The 17,153-nt window shown below is 36.2% G+C and overlaps 1 protein-coding gene across 1 annotated transcript in view; it reads right to left on the reverse strand.

Annotated features, from left to right (window-relative positions):
- CUNH4orf17 (chromosome unknown C4orf17 homolog) overlaps positions 1–16,922 on the reverse strand; it is a 28,489-nt gene extending 11,567 nt beyond the window's left edge. The window contains exons 1-3 of the mRNA XM_054591540.1: positions 16,796–16,922; positions 6,952–7,164; positions 4,127–4,191 (exon numbers count right to left, since the gene is read on the reverse strand). Of these exons, the coding sequence (XP_054447515.1) occupies positions 4,127–4,191; positions 6,952–7,164; positions 16,796–16,922 (405 nt within the window). The remainder of the gene's footprint in view (positions 1–4,126; positions 4,192–6,951; positions 7,165–16,795) is intronic.
- Positions 16,923–17,153: the final 231 nt, after the last annotated feature.

Here is a 17,153-nt window from a genome sequence, read left to right on the forward strand (position 1 = left end):
TACTGAAAATGTTACATGGCCATAATTATGAAAGCAGCTAAAGCAATTCTCAGAATGGAATTTATAGCTTTAAAATATATATACTAGAAAGATAAAAGAAGCTAGACAAAGAACAATAAAATAAATATGTGAGTGGAAAGAGAAAAGATAATAGAAATCAATAAAATAGAAGAAATATTCAACATAGAAGATAAAAAACAGAAAAATTAGTTCTTTGGTATGCTAATAAAATTGATAAACTTCTGTTGAAGCTGATCAAGAAAAAGACACACATTAATAAAACATATGTAAAAGAGTACATATAACAGATAGGCAGATATTTTTAAAAGAATATGAGGATATTATATAACATTGCTGATAGATTTGAATGTTTATATGAAATTAATAATTTTTAGAAAAATACTATGTTACCAAAATCAATTCAAGAAGAAACAGAAAATCTGAACAATGCTATAACAAAATAAATTTCAAACCAAGGAATGTTATTGGAATGGAGGATATTAATTTTATAATGATTAAAGGGTCATTTCATGAAGAGGACATAACAAACCTAAATAGTTACACTCCTAATAAAAATGTTTTAAATGACATGATTAAAAACTGATAGAAATGAAAAAATTCACAATTATAGTCAGAGATTTGAACACCTCTCTCTCAATTACTGATAGGAAAATGTAGACAGCAGCCCTGGATGGTGTGGCTCAGTGCATTGAGTGCTGACCTACAAGCCAAAAGGTCACAGGTTCAATTCCTAGTCAGGGCGCATGCCTGGTTTTGGTGCAGGTTCCCCAGTTTGGAGTGTGTGAGAGGCAACCAATTGCTGTATCTCTCACACATTGATGTTCCTCTTCTTCTTATTATCCCTCCCTTCCCTGCTTTCTAAAAAGTAAATAAATCAAATTAAAAGAAAGAGAAAAAGTAGACAGCAAATCAGTAAGGCCACAGAAGACTTGAATGAGAGATTCAACCAATTAGGCCTAATTTTCTTTTTTTTTTTTTGCTTCCATAAGAAAACTTTCTTTTTAAATTTTAAAACATTTATATTTATTTTTTCTTTTTCTTTTCTTTTCTTTTGTCCATCAACATTCATTCCCCCATAGCCTCTTCTACCTCCGCCCACCCACAGCTCCACCCATCCTCCTTCCCCCTACAATCACCACACTGTTCTGTTACATTCTACCCAAGAACAGCAGAGTGAACATTCTTTTTCATGGGTAAATGGAAAATTTATCAAGGTCAACCACGTCCTGGGCCTTATAACAAATCTCAATAAATTTCTTAAAGTTTCAGAGTATTCTGGGTAAGCAGCTGTTAGCTGGTGTAGATATCCATGTCCCTATGAAGGTGGTGGTCGCATGTCCCATATTTATGCCAGTTCTTCTCTAAAGTCCTAATGGCCTATTACCAGAAACACATGAGTAAGTTTTATAAGAAGGAGATCAAGGGCATCTTCACACAGTATAGCTAAACCCTGCTGTTAGCTGATCCCCATGACTGTGAATTTATAAAGCTTGGAGGCCCTGGTGCTCACTACCAGAAATCCTACTGATAAACCCATCATGAGGATCTGGCTTCATCTTTATAATAAACAATGGTTGTGGGATTTAAGGTTTCAAGAAAAGTGTATTTTCTGACCACAGTGGAATTAGAAACCACGCACATAAAGATATCTTTAAAATCCCCAAATATTTGGAAATTAAATAACAATTTTAAGTAATTCATGGGTAAAAGAAATTAAAAAGTAAATCAGAAAATATCTTGAACAGAATGAAAATGAAAATTCAACATCATAAATTTTGGGGATATAGCCAAAGCAGTAAAAAAAAAAAGTCTCAAATCAATGATTTAAGCTTTCTTCTAATATAGATACAAGCCAAAATCAATGAAATAGAAACACAAAAACAGAGCAATAGAGATCACCGATGAAATGAAAAGCTGATTTTTTAAGGAAGAGCAATAAAAACTCATAAACCTCTATCTACATACATCAGGAAGAAAAGATCATGTAATCATTAAAAGGTTATTGCATGAATGTCTTTATAAAACATAGATGAAATGAACAAATTTCTTGAAAAACATAATCTACCAAAGCTCACTAAAGAAGAATTAGCTAACCTGAATAGCCTATATTTATAAAAACATGAAATTGAATTTGTAGTTAAAAATCTTTGCCCAAAGAAAACTCCAGCCCTGATGGCTTCATTGACAAATTCTACTAAACTTTTAAGGAAGAAATAATACTAATTCTACATAAAATTCTCCAGAATATTAAAGAGTAGTTCTCCAGTTATTCTATGAAGCCAGTATTATGCTGATGTCAAAACAAGGAAAGACGTTATAGGTAAACTTCAAATATTCTTCATGAACACAGACATAAGAATGCTAAAAAATATCTTATGAAATTATATAAAAAGGATAACATATCATGACCAAGTTAGGTTTTTCCCAGGAATGCAAGGGTAGTTCAACTTGGATATTATGTAGTTTAACATTTGAAAGTCAACCAATGTAATTCACACTATTAACAGACTAAAAAAGGAAAAATCATAGGATCATCTCAAAAAAATGCAGAAAAAGCATTTGGCAAAATTCATCTCCCATTTCTGATTTAAAAGAAAAACTCTCAGAACACTAGGAATGGAAAGGGATCTCCTCAACCATATAAAGGATATTTATGAATAAAGTAAATTAACACTGTACTTAAAGGTGAAAGTCTGAATGCTTTCCCCCAGTGATTTAGGTAGGTCAAGGATGTCTGCTGTTACCAGTTCCATTCAACATAGCACTAGAGTTTCTAGCCATTGCAACAAGACACAATATAGTCACTTTCTCTAATTACAGAGACTATATGGGTGCAATAGAGAGATAAATAGCACATGCATTTAAAACTATATTAGAAGGATTTAAAATTTGGGCTTTATCAAAATTATAAATTCTGCTTCTTCAAAGATACAGTTACAAAAAAGATAGCCTCAGACTAGAAGAAGATATTCGCAAGAAATAGATATGACAAAAGATTTGTAATTAGAGTATATAGAGAATTTTTACAACTTCATAATAAAAAGACAAACAACCCAATTTAAAATGTGGGCAAAAGATTTGAATATACACTTTCCATAAAAAAATACATGGATGGCAGAAAAAAATAACATGAAAACATGTCAGCCTCATTAGTAATTAGGGAAATGTGCATTAAAACCACAATGAGATACCACCACACACCCACTAGAATGGATAAAATAAAAATACTGACCATACTAAGGATAGGGAGGAAAGGAAAATCTTATACACCACTGGCAGGAATATAAAATGGTACAACCACTTTGGAAAAACAGTTTGGCAGTTTCTTAAAAAATTTAACATACACCTACTATAAGATCTAGTCATTTCATTCCTAAGCATTTACCCAAAAGAAAAGAAAATGTATTTCTATACAAAGACTGTACACAAATGTTCATATCAACTCTGTCAAAAATTGGAGATAAGCTAAATGTCTATCAGAAAGTAAATGGATAAACAAATTGTGGGACTATTCCTCAGCAATAAAAATAAATGAACTATCCTTTTTATTGGCATATAACAACATGAGTGAATCAAAATTAATTATGCTAAGTTAAAGAAACCAGATTTTTTAAAGAGAGAGAACTCACTATATGATTTCACGTACATAAAATCCTAAAAATTGCATGCTAAGTCTTTAGTGACAGCAGATAAACGTTTGTCCATGGGGGATCCAGGGTCACGAGAAAACTTTTGAAAGTAATGGATGTGTTTATCCTCCTGATTTCATTGGAGGCTTCCCTGGTGTGAATATATATTTGTCAAAACTCATCAAATTATTCACTTTACATACAGAGTGAGGCAAAAGTAGTCTTACAGTTGTGGGTACATGAAACACAGAGTTTATTATTATTATTTATTATTGTATTATTTTCCATACAAACAATTGTAAACCTACTTTGCCCCACTCTGTATATGCATTTTATATCACATTAATTATACTTAAATAAAGTTGTAAAAAATATTGTAAACATGGCATTTTTTTAAAAAGTATGTGAAGAAGAAAGAGGAGATGGAATGATAAAAGTCAAACTAAATAGGTAGCTGTAAATAGTTGTTTCTTTACCTTTTTAATTACTAAGGGATTCTCACTGGAAGTGTTGAAGCACTCTTTGATTTTTCTACAGGGCTCTGAAATGATATTGAGAAAAAGTATACTTAGATCAAACTGAAAAAAATTTTTCTATCACATGCCATATATATCAGTTGCTGAAATAGATAGGTGTAGATCAGAATTTTAATTAAGATCAACCCAGGGATCTGTTTATAAATATTAGAACACTTGAAGGTAGAATTGTACTATAATAACATAATAAAAGTATACTTATAAAACTAATTCTATTACCACAAAATTATATAAAGAAACACTGCAAGAGATCTCTTGATCCAGATAAACTTTTTTAAAGCACACATTTCAGTGTAAGACATGTTTTCCTCTGGTTGCTGTCCATGTAACTGTCACTTTCTCTAATTACAGAGACTATATGGGTGCTGTTTGCCCTATAGACAGAAAGTGAAGAAATATACTAAGTTATAATTACATTCTTTATTTTATTCCTTGGTTCATCAGTCTCTCAACCCTACCTACTTCATATTCATCTATCTAAATCCCCATAAATTACCCTAAAACCACTTAAATGTTTGCTCAATTTTCCTTTGCATTAGTTTAAAGATATATTCTGATTAAGTGATGCTATCTTTTATACTGAAGGCATAATTAACACAGCAATTCTTTTGAAGATGAAAAAATTTTGTGTACATACCCAATAGTTAACTGAATTTATTCCTTAGAGTAGGAAGAACAGAGTTATGGGTGTGAGTCTATTAAGAGAACTGTGTGGGCAACAGAAACCACTCTAGCTATTCTGAGCAAAAACAATACAGAGAACTGCTGGTCTGTAATATGGAAGCATTGGAACAGTGAAGTCTGGTTTTGACCCTTCACAAATCATTTCAAGAACACTTTGCAGCTGGCCTACCAAGGGGGACACGTCCATCACAATCAGCAAGAAGGGGAGTCAGGAGTCATGGCGCCTTCAACTGCTGTTGCCAAATCCAAGAGGCTAAAGATTATGGCTGGATCTCTACTGTAATCAGAAAGCCAGCATATTTGCTGACTTTGCCTTTTTGACACCTATAAATCCAGAGTCTGAACACTGAGCTATTGCAGCAAAAAACAACCACAAAACAAACATGTCTCCAGTCATGTTTGATAGCAGACATCAACCAAAAAGATCACCTTAGACCCACATCTGTGATATAAATTTTACCAGATGGCAACACCTGATTTCCATCAAAGGACTTCTGCAAATGTAATTTTTAAGTTCCTATGTTTTAAATTATAAGAAGGAACACTAGGAGGAAAGTGGAATATATGGGCTTTGATTTTCTTCATTGCTAGTAGAAAGGCAGAATTAGGAACTTTTGTATAAAAGATGAAATGAGGAAACAAGCGAGAACTTAATATGGAATCACATAGTAAGTACTCTATTGAGGATCCCTCTTATTATCTTTTGAAAGATACATAGTTTACCATATTATACCAAAATAGTTTTCATGTTGTCTTGAAGCTTTTAGTAATAGCATGTTACTATATAGGGTGGGTGTAGGGTAGATGGAGGCGGTCTGGCTCCCTCACCAGATTCATGGGTCACCAGAGGGAGCAACTCCTCGCAACCTTGAAGGAGTCTGATAAAGCAGTGTTCCCACAGCTTTGAGCACAGGGCTCACAGCTTTGAGCCCAGGTGTGATAAATTGCCCTGTAGCCTTGTGTAGGCTCACATGCGCAGCTCATGATAGTTACTTCCCTTTCTGGCCTGTAGCCTGCTTTGTTTGGGGCTAGTATTTAAGGGATAGGAGGTTTAGACAGGGTGGGGAGTCAGGCACTGACTTGGACACGGGCTCATGGCCTGTGTGTGGCACAAACACAAGCTTTGTGGCCTGTGTGATTTCCCTGGATCAGGCTTGTGCCTGCGTGACTCTCCTGAATAAAGACACGTCAAGCATCCCCAAGGCTCCAGGCATCTTCTTCTGTCTACCCGAGCCCCCAGAGGATGTGTCCAGCCTAGAAAGGCTGCAACACAGTGGGAGAAAGAGAACAGGGTATAATTTTTACCACTCAGAATCCCTTATATTTTACCTTGACCTTTAGATTTGGCCTTACTTTGCTTTTTTGTGTTAATTTAAGATGTACAATATAATGGTCTGATATATGTATATATTGCAAAATGATTATCACAATACATTTAGTTAATATCCATGACCTTACATAGTTACAATTATTTTCTTATGATGAGAAATTTTAAGATCCAAAACTCCTAACTTTCAAATATACAATACAGTATTTTTAACTATAATCATTATGTTGTACTTTTGATTAATCTTGCTTCATTTCAATTCAGCAAAAATTAACTAATTTATTGAATCATTTATGAAAGACCAGGCACTGTGCTGGAAGCTGGGGAGATAGCCAGAATAGCAAAAACATGGAGCCTTAACCTCAAGGACTTTATCATCCAGTGGGGAAGATGTAAGCATGAAATTCCACATCTGTTTCATTTCCCCAACTCACTTTTTGTCAATGTTGGCTAAAGATTCATTTTTGGCATCTCCTAGCTACTTTTGTAGGAATTAGAAATTAGAGCCACACCAAATATGTATTGGACATAACTAATCATAATTATAATATTTATTAACATTTTTGAACTACTAAGTTGAGATTAGATGGTTGAAAATTTTCTATAATGAATACTTATTTCACTCTGTGAAAATTTCATGACTATTTAAAAATCACTGCAGCTATTTTGTCAAGCATATAGATTCTACCCCATCCATCCCCAATTAGTTTGTAGGAGGCCTCAGGAAATACTTCATAGTTTCAGAGAGACTCACCAGAATGAGGCCGTGGGAGGTGCACTTTGATACTGTTTGGGGCTGGTGAGACTCCTCTGACTGGGCTCTCTATGGGTGCAGTACTGGGTGGGTGACTACATTTGGCAGATGGTGTTTCATGCTTCTCTAAGTGGTTGAACTGGCCAGCACCCCACGATGTTCCCAATGAGTTCTCACCATCATTCACAGTACAGATAGGAACATTATTCAAACCTAGGTAGTAAGGACGAAAAGACCAAATCACTAGATTAAGTGGTTTTCTTTGAGCAGTCAGCAATGTCCCACCCAACCAGATGTTAAATGTGCATAAGATGTCAGAATTCAAATTGTATGGACCAGTGGTAGTCTTTGAAAGTCAGTGTAGCAAATTATATATGGAATACACACTCACTGCCTTATAATATTATGCCATCTTACTAGCCTGAGAACCAGGCCCACATCTTTAATCTTGGTCTCAGTGTTAAATGGGGTAGATATGCCTCTATTCTAGACAGAACTCTTATTTCCCAAGTTTTGATAATGGCTTAAGAGGGATTATATTAGTCCTCTTCATAAATACCAGATTGAGATTTTTTGGAAAGCATCCAGAATGTCTCAGTGTAGAAAGGCATCTTAACAGACATACATTCGCTCTACTTTTGTACTGGCAGGAGGTGAAAAGCTTTCGGAGCTAGGCCTGGGAGGCAGGGTACTGTAGATTGTGCTGGAGGGAAGGAAGGAAAATTTTCTACAAAAGAACCTCTTTCTTCATGTAAGAGTTCTGGGTTCATTCCCTTTTCTATAACAGCTATATTTGCTTTTGGCCCAAATATTGATTTATAGACAGATTGTCTTTTCAGTACAATGCTATGTCATCTTAAATTGGATGGCTTAGGAAATGCAGATGTGCAGGCCATTGCTATATGTTAATCAGTGAATCATGGAGGTAGTAATAGATGGCTGCTTTGTTTCACAGAAAGCATTGTGATAGTGTTTTTCATATTTGCCATTCTTCCAAATCTCCCTCTGGTACAATCAATCCACACCCTTGTTATCTATCTGCTCAAATGACATCCCAAAGGTCTTTGCTGACAACCCTGTCTGAAATACAACCCAATCATGCTTTCTCTCCTTATGCTCTTTTATTTTTCCCATACCATTTGCAACCTGTCATATCTGTTTGCACATTGCTAGGCTGAGCTGCCCTAGAATATAAAACTTCATGAAGCATGGATTCTTTTCTGATTCATTTTCCACTCTATTCCCAGCATCTAAAATAGTGCCCAGCACAAAGTAAGTGCTCTGTGATTGTTTGTTAAATGAAGGGATAGTTTACCAAATACAAAATTTTAATTTAATCTAATATTCTGAACTTTACTGATAGTAACTGCTTCCAAATAGAAATGAGAATAACATTTTTGAATACAGCATCGCATCTTACCAATTTATCTTAAACACCTGGGTTAGCGATTGGCCCAAGTACATAGTAAAAAATTGCTTATCAAATGAAATATGTAACACATTAACACAGAGACAACTAATGGAAAAAATTTCTTGCTGCCTACTTTAATTATAAAAGATGTATGTGTGCATGGTTGTGTTTTGGAGGGCCTTTTTTCCCTCCATCTCTACTTTTTTTTCAGCTTTGTTTTTCTTGTTCCTCTGTACATTTCCATATATGTGTATGCATATGTATATTCCAAAATAATAACTGCAAATAATCTTTGTGTATATACATACACATATACATATACATATGTACATACACACATATATATGTAAAACAAACTATTCAGATCCTACCAATCCAAGAGTTACAAAAAAAACTGTATAAAAGTCTTTGAAGGGTTGAATGGGATTAAAGTGGCTTCGGAGTCAAATAGGACCATATTAAATGATTTAAATCTAGTCATGGAAATGTAAAATTCAATCCAGCAGTGAAGGAGATTAGCAACAATCTTGGTGGGAGTTTCACTAGCTTCTCTGAGTATGCAAGAGAATTAGGAAGTGGAGTATTGGGCCCAAGAATGACCAGTTCCCACTTTAGGAAGTCAAGTTTCTGTACCATAGTGATCATAAAAAAGGGCACATTTTGTGGGAGAGTGCCAAGTAAGGATTTAAATCTCACATCCCTGCCTAATTCTGATTGACATGCCACCTCAATTTGTTGAGAAAGTAACTCTAATTTTTTGGTCTAAGATCATTATTTTCCTTCTTGATGAGAGTCCTTTACCATTGGGAAGGTTTTAAATTAAAGATGAAAATGATAAAATAAGAAAAATACATACTGTTCATATTCATGGGTTAAGTTTAGTAAAACCATTGCATATGTATATTTAAAATATATATAATATTGAGCTAACTTGACATATTATACCAACAAATTATTTAGAATTACATATTAAAATCTACATAAGATAGTTACTTTATATTTTAACTAGAAATGTATTAAAATATTAAGTTGACAAATAGTAAAGAAATGTTTTTAAGAAATGTTATAATATATTTGTTTATGTTTATAAATTTGATTTATTTAAATGACACACATTATTTATAGCTTGGTTAGAATTTGTTTGTTAAAGATATAAGAGATTAAAAAAGAAATCAAATATATTTGATGAGTAATTGACATTTAAAGTTTTTAAAGGTATCTATTACTTTAAATGGGACTAAATATTAATCATAGGCTTCCTTGAATTGATGGCTCAAATTTACTAGACTTATAAGTAAAATATAAGTTATAAGTGAAACTTTAAAAGGTTATACAAAAAGGTTTGGAATTGTTCCTTTAAATTTTAATTTAAAGGAGAATCAAGATGGTGGAGGAGTAAGTGGAAGTCACACTGACTTCCTCCCAGGACCAATCTAGAATTACAATTAAATTGTGGAGAAACCACCTGGAACAGACGATTGAACAATAGTGATAGAGGAGCCTTATTACCTCGGACAGACAGGAGAATCAACTTTAGCACAGCCTAACTGGTAAAGAGCGTGGCAGAGACTTGAGAAGGTGGGCATGGCACCCCTGGGTGGTAGCACCAGAAGGATATTGAAATAGCCAGTTGGATCCCCTTGAGAAGAGCAGGGTCTAAACCATAAGTGGGAATCTCTAGCCTACAGCACCAGAGCCCAAAAAGTACACAGATAACAACCAGCTGTGAAAAGCAGCAAAGTTGCTCTCACCAAAGACAGGTGGCTGGAGATGCAAAGAGCCATTTAAAGGGCCAATGAATAAATTTTTATTTGCAGCCACTTACTCTGGTCTCCAGCAAAGGTGGGGGCATAGTATACTGGGGATGCCTGAGGAGAGACTGGGGAAAGAAGCTATGGGGAGGGAATGGACAGAGTAGCTGATGGGATCCAGTGCTGACTCCTCCCCCAGAAGGCAGCAACCATCTGGCTCAGGCAGACCACTCCCCTGAGTGGCAGCAATGTGAGATGACCCAGGAGAAACCCTGCCCCCAGGAGGGTCTCTGCCCCACCTTGAGCAGTCTAAGCCTGACTGCTGCATGCAAAGTGGCTAGATTAACAACTGAAGGAGACAGCCACAGAGAGTAGATTCCTGGAAGTCTCAAAGAGACTCCTAAGGTCAGACAGGGACAACATCTGACATCATCAGAGGCAGATCCAGAAAGGAAAAACAGTGGTCTCCTACCATAGATGTTCATATCACAAAGTCAGGAAATCAAGACAGATCAATTTAAGAAGGAGAAGCTAAAAAGAGGAGTCTCACAAAAAATAGGAAGACAAAGAAACATCTCCCAATTGATGGGAAAGGAGGAATCCCCAGAAAGAGAACTAAATGAAAAAGAGGCAAGTAAACTATCAGATACTGAGCTCCAAACAACGGTTCTAAGGAAGCTCAATGAGCTCAATGAGCACAGAGAGAATTACAAAAACTACAAGGAAACTATGAGGAACTTATTGCAAACTATATCAGCCTCAAAAAGGACACAGAAACCATTAATAAGAGACAAGAGGAAATGAAGAATACAATTTCTGAATTAAAGAACACAGTAGAAGGAATCCAAAGCAGGCTAGATGAAGCAGAGGATCGAATCAGCAAGCTGGAGGATAAGGTAGAAAAAAGCTCCCAGAAAGAGCAAGAAAGGGAAAAAAGACTCAAAAAGAATGAAGAGGCATTGAGGGAAATTCAGGACAACCTGAAACATAATAATAATAGGGATACCAGAAGGAGAAGAAGAGGAGCAAGGGATAGAGAAGCTGTTTGAAAAAGTAGTGATGGAAAACTTCTCTAATTGGAGGAGAGAAAAAGTCACACAAGTCCAGGAAGCACAGAGGGTCCCATGCAAGAGGAACCTAATGAGGCCCACTCCAAGACACATCATCATTAAAATGGCAAATATCAAAGACAGAGAATCCTAAAGGAAGCAATGGAGAAAGAGGTAGTAGTATATAAGGGGGCCCCAATACCACTAGCAGCTGACTGCCCAACAGAAACACTACAAGCCAGAAGGGAATGGCAAGAAATATTCCAAATCATGAAAAGCAAAGAGGCCTGCAACCAAGACTGCGCTACTCAGCAATGCTCAGTTAAAATGCAAGGCGAAATAAGGAGTTTCCCAGACAAAAGAAGGCTAAAAGAACACACCTCCACCAAACCAACATTGCAAAATATGCTAAAGGGACTGCTTTAAGAAGATGAAGAAAAAGAACATATGAATACCCTGTTCCTTTTACAGTCACCAGTACTTGATATTACCAATATTTTTAATACTTATTAATCTGATTGTGACAGTGATGTGTTATTTTGTTACTTTATTATTTGTTGAAACTAAACCTGTTTTTGAACATTTCTTGCTTATTTCTATTATTTTTAAAAAGCTTTAAATTTTCTTTATCTATTTTTTGATTAAAGGTTTGGAGAATTTTTTCCCTATTGAAAAACAAAGTATTAATCCTTTTATAGATCTGTTTCAAATACTTTCCTATTCTATTGTCCTTTGACTTTTTTAATATGTATATTTCTATATAGCCTTAAATGTTTAATTTAGTCATATTGTCAATATTTTACTTTATAGCTTCTGGGTTTGAATATTTTACTTCAGGATAAGAAAATATTATTTTGTGTTTTCTCTTAATATTCCTTAGATTTTACATATTGATTTTTAACTCACCTGAATATATTTTTATAATGTGTGAAATATGGCTCTATATTAGTTTTATTTCAAGTAATAGTGGATCATGCATCTTGTTTGTTGAATAAGCTTTATTTTCCTCATTTATTTGAAATATCAATTTAATCATATGTTACATTTTTAGACAGACATGTATGTTTGTTTTTAGAATGCTCATTTCATTGATCTACATGATTATTTCTGTGCTGGTGTCATGTTGTTTTAATTACTGAGACTTTATAATGGATTTAAATCTTTTAATATTTTATAATGGATTTTGGAATTAAAAAAGAATAAGGTCAACTTGCATTTAAAAAATAAACCAAGAAAGAAGGTACTCCTACCTTTTGCAAAAACATGGATGGAACTTGAGAATATTATGCTAAGTGAAATAAGCCAGTCGGTGAAAGACAAATACCGTATGATCTCAACTATAAGTGGAATCTATTCAACAAAATAAACTAATGAACAAAATAAACCACAGGCAAGGAAACATGGAGCAGACTGAAAGTGACCAGAGGGTATGGGGAAGAGGAAAATGGAAAGAAGGGGAAGGGACTGGACAAAGAACATGTATGAATGACCCATGGACATGGACAGCAGAGTGGGAATTGACTGTGGGAGCAGGGGTGGGGGTGGGATGCATGAAGGAGGCTAAAGGGGGAAAAATGAGACAATTGTAATAGAAAAAAAATGATTAAAAATTAAAAAAGTTAAAAGGTAAAAAAATAATTTAATTTAAAAATAATAAGTAACTGCAAATAATCTTTGTGCACAAAACTGTTCATCAAGAATGTCAAATATTTAATATGAGCATTGTTAGTGCTATAAAAGTATTAGATGCATGGGGGAACCTAGAATTTAGCTCTTTGAAATTTAACTCAACCTTTCTTGAGAAGTGTGATCCTCCAACTAGTCTACCCAAACTAGTAAATGGTACTAAAAATTTGGGGCCCTTAACTAATGCCTCCTTCTCCTTTCTTTCCCCTTCAGTACTGCATTGGATCTTGTCACTTGTTTCCTATTTTATTAAGTAAGCCACTTCTCTCGATGACCACTGTTACAGCTCCTTTCTAGGGAGCTGTTTCCTACTCTACTATGTCTACAATTTATAGTCTCCTAACTGCTCTTTCTTGCCCTCATCCAATCCATTCTCCATAGACAACCAGAAATATGTTAAAATATAAACTAAACTTAAAAATATCCTACCTAAAACCCTTCAGATACTTCCCACGTACTTAGGATAACATTGTGCAGGTTAAGATAGGCTAAAATATTCCCAATGATATGACCTCTGCTTCTTATGACTCATTTCATGTCAATACCCTCCTACCTTTCATTATACATATTACACACTGGATATCTCTAAGTTCCTGGAACATATACGTAGGGTAAGTAGAGTTAATCTGGCTTCCTCACCCAGGTGTCTGGGTAATTAAGAAAAGCAGTTTCTCACAACCTCGAAGGGGTCTGATAAAACTGTGTTCTCACAGCCTTGAGACTGGGTCTCACAGCCTTGAGTCTGAGTCTGAGTCTGATAAACAGTTCCTGTAACATGAAGTTGGCTCACATGCACAGCTCCTCCTATGTTACTTAACTTTTGGGCCTGAGGCTGGCTTTGTTCCTTCTAGTATTTAAGAAGGTAGGGGCTTCTGAGTGGGGATGTAGACATAGACTCGGGCTTGTGGCCTTTGTGGCTCCCTTGAATAAAGGCATGTCAGACATCCCAATGGCTCCATGAATATTCTTCTGTATGCATTAATCCATGAACCTGTCCAGCCCTGATCAGTCACAGCACACCATAACAAGACCTTTCCTACCTTTGAATTTTCACTCATACTCTTCCCTCTAGAAAACTCCCCCACTATTTGCTGTTTCTCATTTTTTAAGTGTTGGTGTAAGTGTCACTTAAAAGAGATATTACAGGTTTCATATTCTCAATCTAAATTAGATTTCCTTGTGGTTTATTCCCATACAGCCTATATTTTCTTCCAGAGCAACTGTTCTTTGATCATATTCTCTGGAAATAGAAGCTGGGATGGAGATTGTGTGGAGGAAATTTATTGGGAAGTGTTCTGGTATTTATAAGGAGGCCAAGGAAGCAGGATTAGGTAAAAGTTGAAGTGCGATGCAGATACAGTAGATGTCTCAGTCAAGTTCCACAAGGAGTAGTGGATGGCTCTGGAGAGGTCTCAACTCAAGGCTAGGAGTCAAGCCTTTCTAACCCCCATCAACCACTCATTGGTCAAACTCCCACTGTGCATGAGAGCTCCTTTCAGTCAACAGCAATTTCCAGAGAAGGACTCAGTATAAGCTATCAGTAGCTGACACACCGGGCAGGTGGGAAGATGAGTACTTTGGTTCTGAAGGCATGATCTTGATAGGTGATAGGTGCACCACAACATTCACTAGAGTAATTATTGCAGCTTATGACTAAATATTTATTTTTATTGATTAGTATAAAATATCTTCCACTAAACTGTGAGCTCCTTGAAAGTAGGAGGTGTGTTTGCTTTGCTCACCACTATTTCAATTTCCCAAGGAATGGCTGCTACATGGAGGTGCTAAATTCTTGTGGAAGGAAAAGAGGGAGTTTAAATAACACCCAGATAAAATTGTAGAGCCATTCACAGATTTCAAACAGAATAACCTTAGCCACCCAGTAGTCATGTGTGCCCTTGAGCAAGTGATTGTATTAAAAAATCATTTCTAGCTGTACTGCACAAAGTAGAAGTGGAGTAGGCCTCACTTGAGGTTGGGAGATCAGTTAAAAGATGGACTCAATCATTGAAATGAGAAGGTACAAGGGGGATGGGCCAGAGAAGAGAGGAGAGCAGAGAAAATGAAGACTGAATTTTGGTATACAGCAAGAGGAAAGTCCAGATGAGAATAGTCAGAGAGTTGTGAGATGGTCAGCAAATTCAAGGAGAATGGCTGTCTGACTGACCCGCAGAGACAAATTCCTAAAGGAGATTAGGAAAATGAAGGCCAAGGAGAAGCAAAGAGATGTTAAAATAAAGATGAATAGCACGTGATCTCACATACAAATGGAACCTAATCAACAAAAAAAATAAGCAAGAAAAATATAACCAGCAACATTGAAAGGAAAAACAAACTGACAGTAATGAGAGGGAAGGAGGGAGGGGGATAACAGGGAAAAGAAGGGGAAGGTTCAAGTCAAGGAACATGTATAAAGGACCCATGGACAAAGCCAAAGTAGGGAAGGATTGAGGGTGAAAGGCGGGGGTGGGTGGGGCAGGGGAGAGTAGTGGTGGGAAAATGGAGACAAATGTATTTGAAATACATTCAAATACATGAAAAGGGGAAAGAAAAAAAGAAAAGGAAGGAAGGAAGAGGAAGGAAGGAAGGAAGAGAAAGTCATAAATGCCCTAAGAATCTATTGTCTTGGCAAAATCTGAGGGCAGGGTGTTTCAAAACCCGTATGAAAAAAACATTTTATTTTTTTAAATTTTTTATTGTTATTCTATTATAGTTGTTCCAATTTTTCCTCTTTTGCCCTCCTCTGCCCGCTATTTATAATACCCAAGTGTTGGAAACATTGCATTTTAATTGCAACTTTTTTTTCTATGAAGACAAATACTACTAAGTATTCAACTATTTTTTTTTTCTGATTTCAAATGCTTGAAAGTACTCGATATATCCCTTTTCTATATGTTACTTCACATTCTTCCTTGAATTATATCTATGATGAAATAATAAAACTGCTGGCAAGGGACTGACATGTCCTCAGTCTCCTACAATGCCTGTACCACAAGGCCTTGCTTAGAGTAATATATGTTCACAGAAATATATGTTCAAATGAATAGAAAATTTTCTTCGGAAATCTTTTGAGGATATGCCTGCTAATTCCGGAAATCATAATAGCTGGAACTGAAAAGAAAAAGAGAAGAGCAGCAAGTTCACTTTCAAAGAGCAAAACTCAAGGTGCTCATGCAGCATCCAGTGCTTTGCACATAGGTCAAATAGACAGTTGGATGTAGATATCTAAAGTTGAGAAAAGGAGTCTGAGTCTACAACACACCTATGAAACTTATTTGTCCTTTGGAGGGTACCTGAAACTTGTGAATGGGTAAATTTGACTAGGGTCACAGTAGACTAAAGAGAGAAAATGGCTGAGGCCTGAGCTGTCAGAGACTAACATTTACTGCAGAATCGGCAAAAATAAAAGCTGGGAATGAGAAACCACAAAGGTAGGAGAAAAAAACAGGAATAAGTGGTGTTACAGAAACTAAATTTTAAAATGCAAAAGGAAGAGAAGGAGAGAATGAAAGATGGGAGAAGAAAGGGATGAAGGAAGAGAGAGAGTTAAGAAGGGAGAGAGGCAGGAAGAGAGAAGAGGGGTAAAATATATGCTTCTCTAGGGCCAGTATTTAGCATGTAGATGCTAGCATGGCTGTGCAGGTTGCTAAAATATAGAAATACATTCATACCATTCGGTCATTGCTGCCCTGAACCCCTTGAGTTGCCCCTTTGGCACCTCTCCAGTCCCTTTCCTAACAAGCGAGCATTCCAAGTATGAGTGCCCGGCACACAGGGTGCCTGCCTACTGGCCTCTGCTTTGGCTCCAGTGCTGGCATCTGGTCTCAGCAGTCAATACCTGTGCCTCAGCAGTGGTTAAACAGTGAATAGCACCCCCGGGTTTACCCACCAGAATCACCCCAGGTGTAGAAAAGAGAGACATATCCTAGGACCTTGAGTTACCTTACCTTTAATGTGACAGACCCTTCTGGGATGAGGGGTGTGCCTGACTAGAAAACAACTTTCCATTCTAGCCATGCTATGGATGCTTTTGCTCTCAAACTGAGGAGCAGACATCGGGGATTTGAGGCTCATGTTCATGGAGTGTTGGTTTCCCTCTCGCCACTGTAGTTGCCACAAAATGCCTTTGGGTCTACCTTGTTAACCTTGCATCCACCTCCAGAAGTGCTCATACCCTGAAATCACAGAATGACAATCGTTCTGACAAGGGGTTCTCAACATTTTCTTACATAGCATACATTTTTTCCATCTTTGCACTGAATTATTCCTGGTGTCAAAGCAATGTGAGGCTTATTTACTTTCAGA

Source organism: Pteronotus mesoamericanus, unplaced genomic scaffold (assembly GCF_021234165.1).
Source record: "Pteronotus mesoamericanus isolate MK-2021 breed Mesoamerican mustached bat unplaced genomic scaffold, CSHL_Meso_final scaffold_232, whole genome shotgun sequence".
NCBI lineage: Eukaryota > Metazoa > Chordata > Mammalia > Chiroptera > Mormoopidae > Pteronotus > Pteronotus mesoamericanus.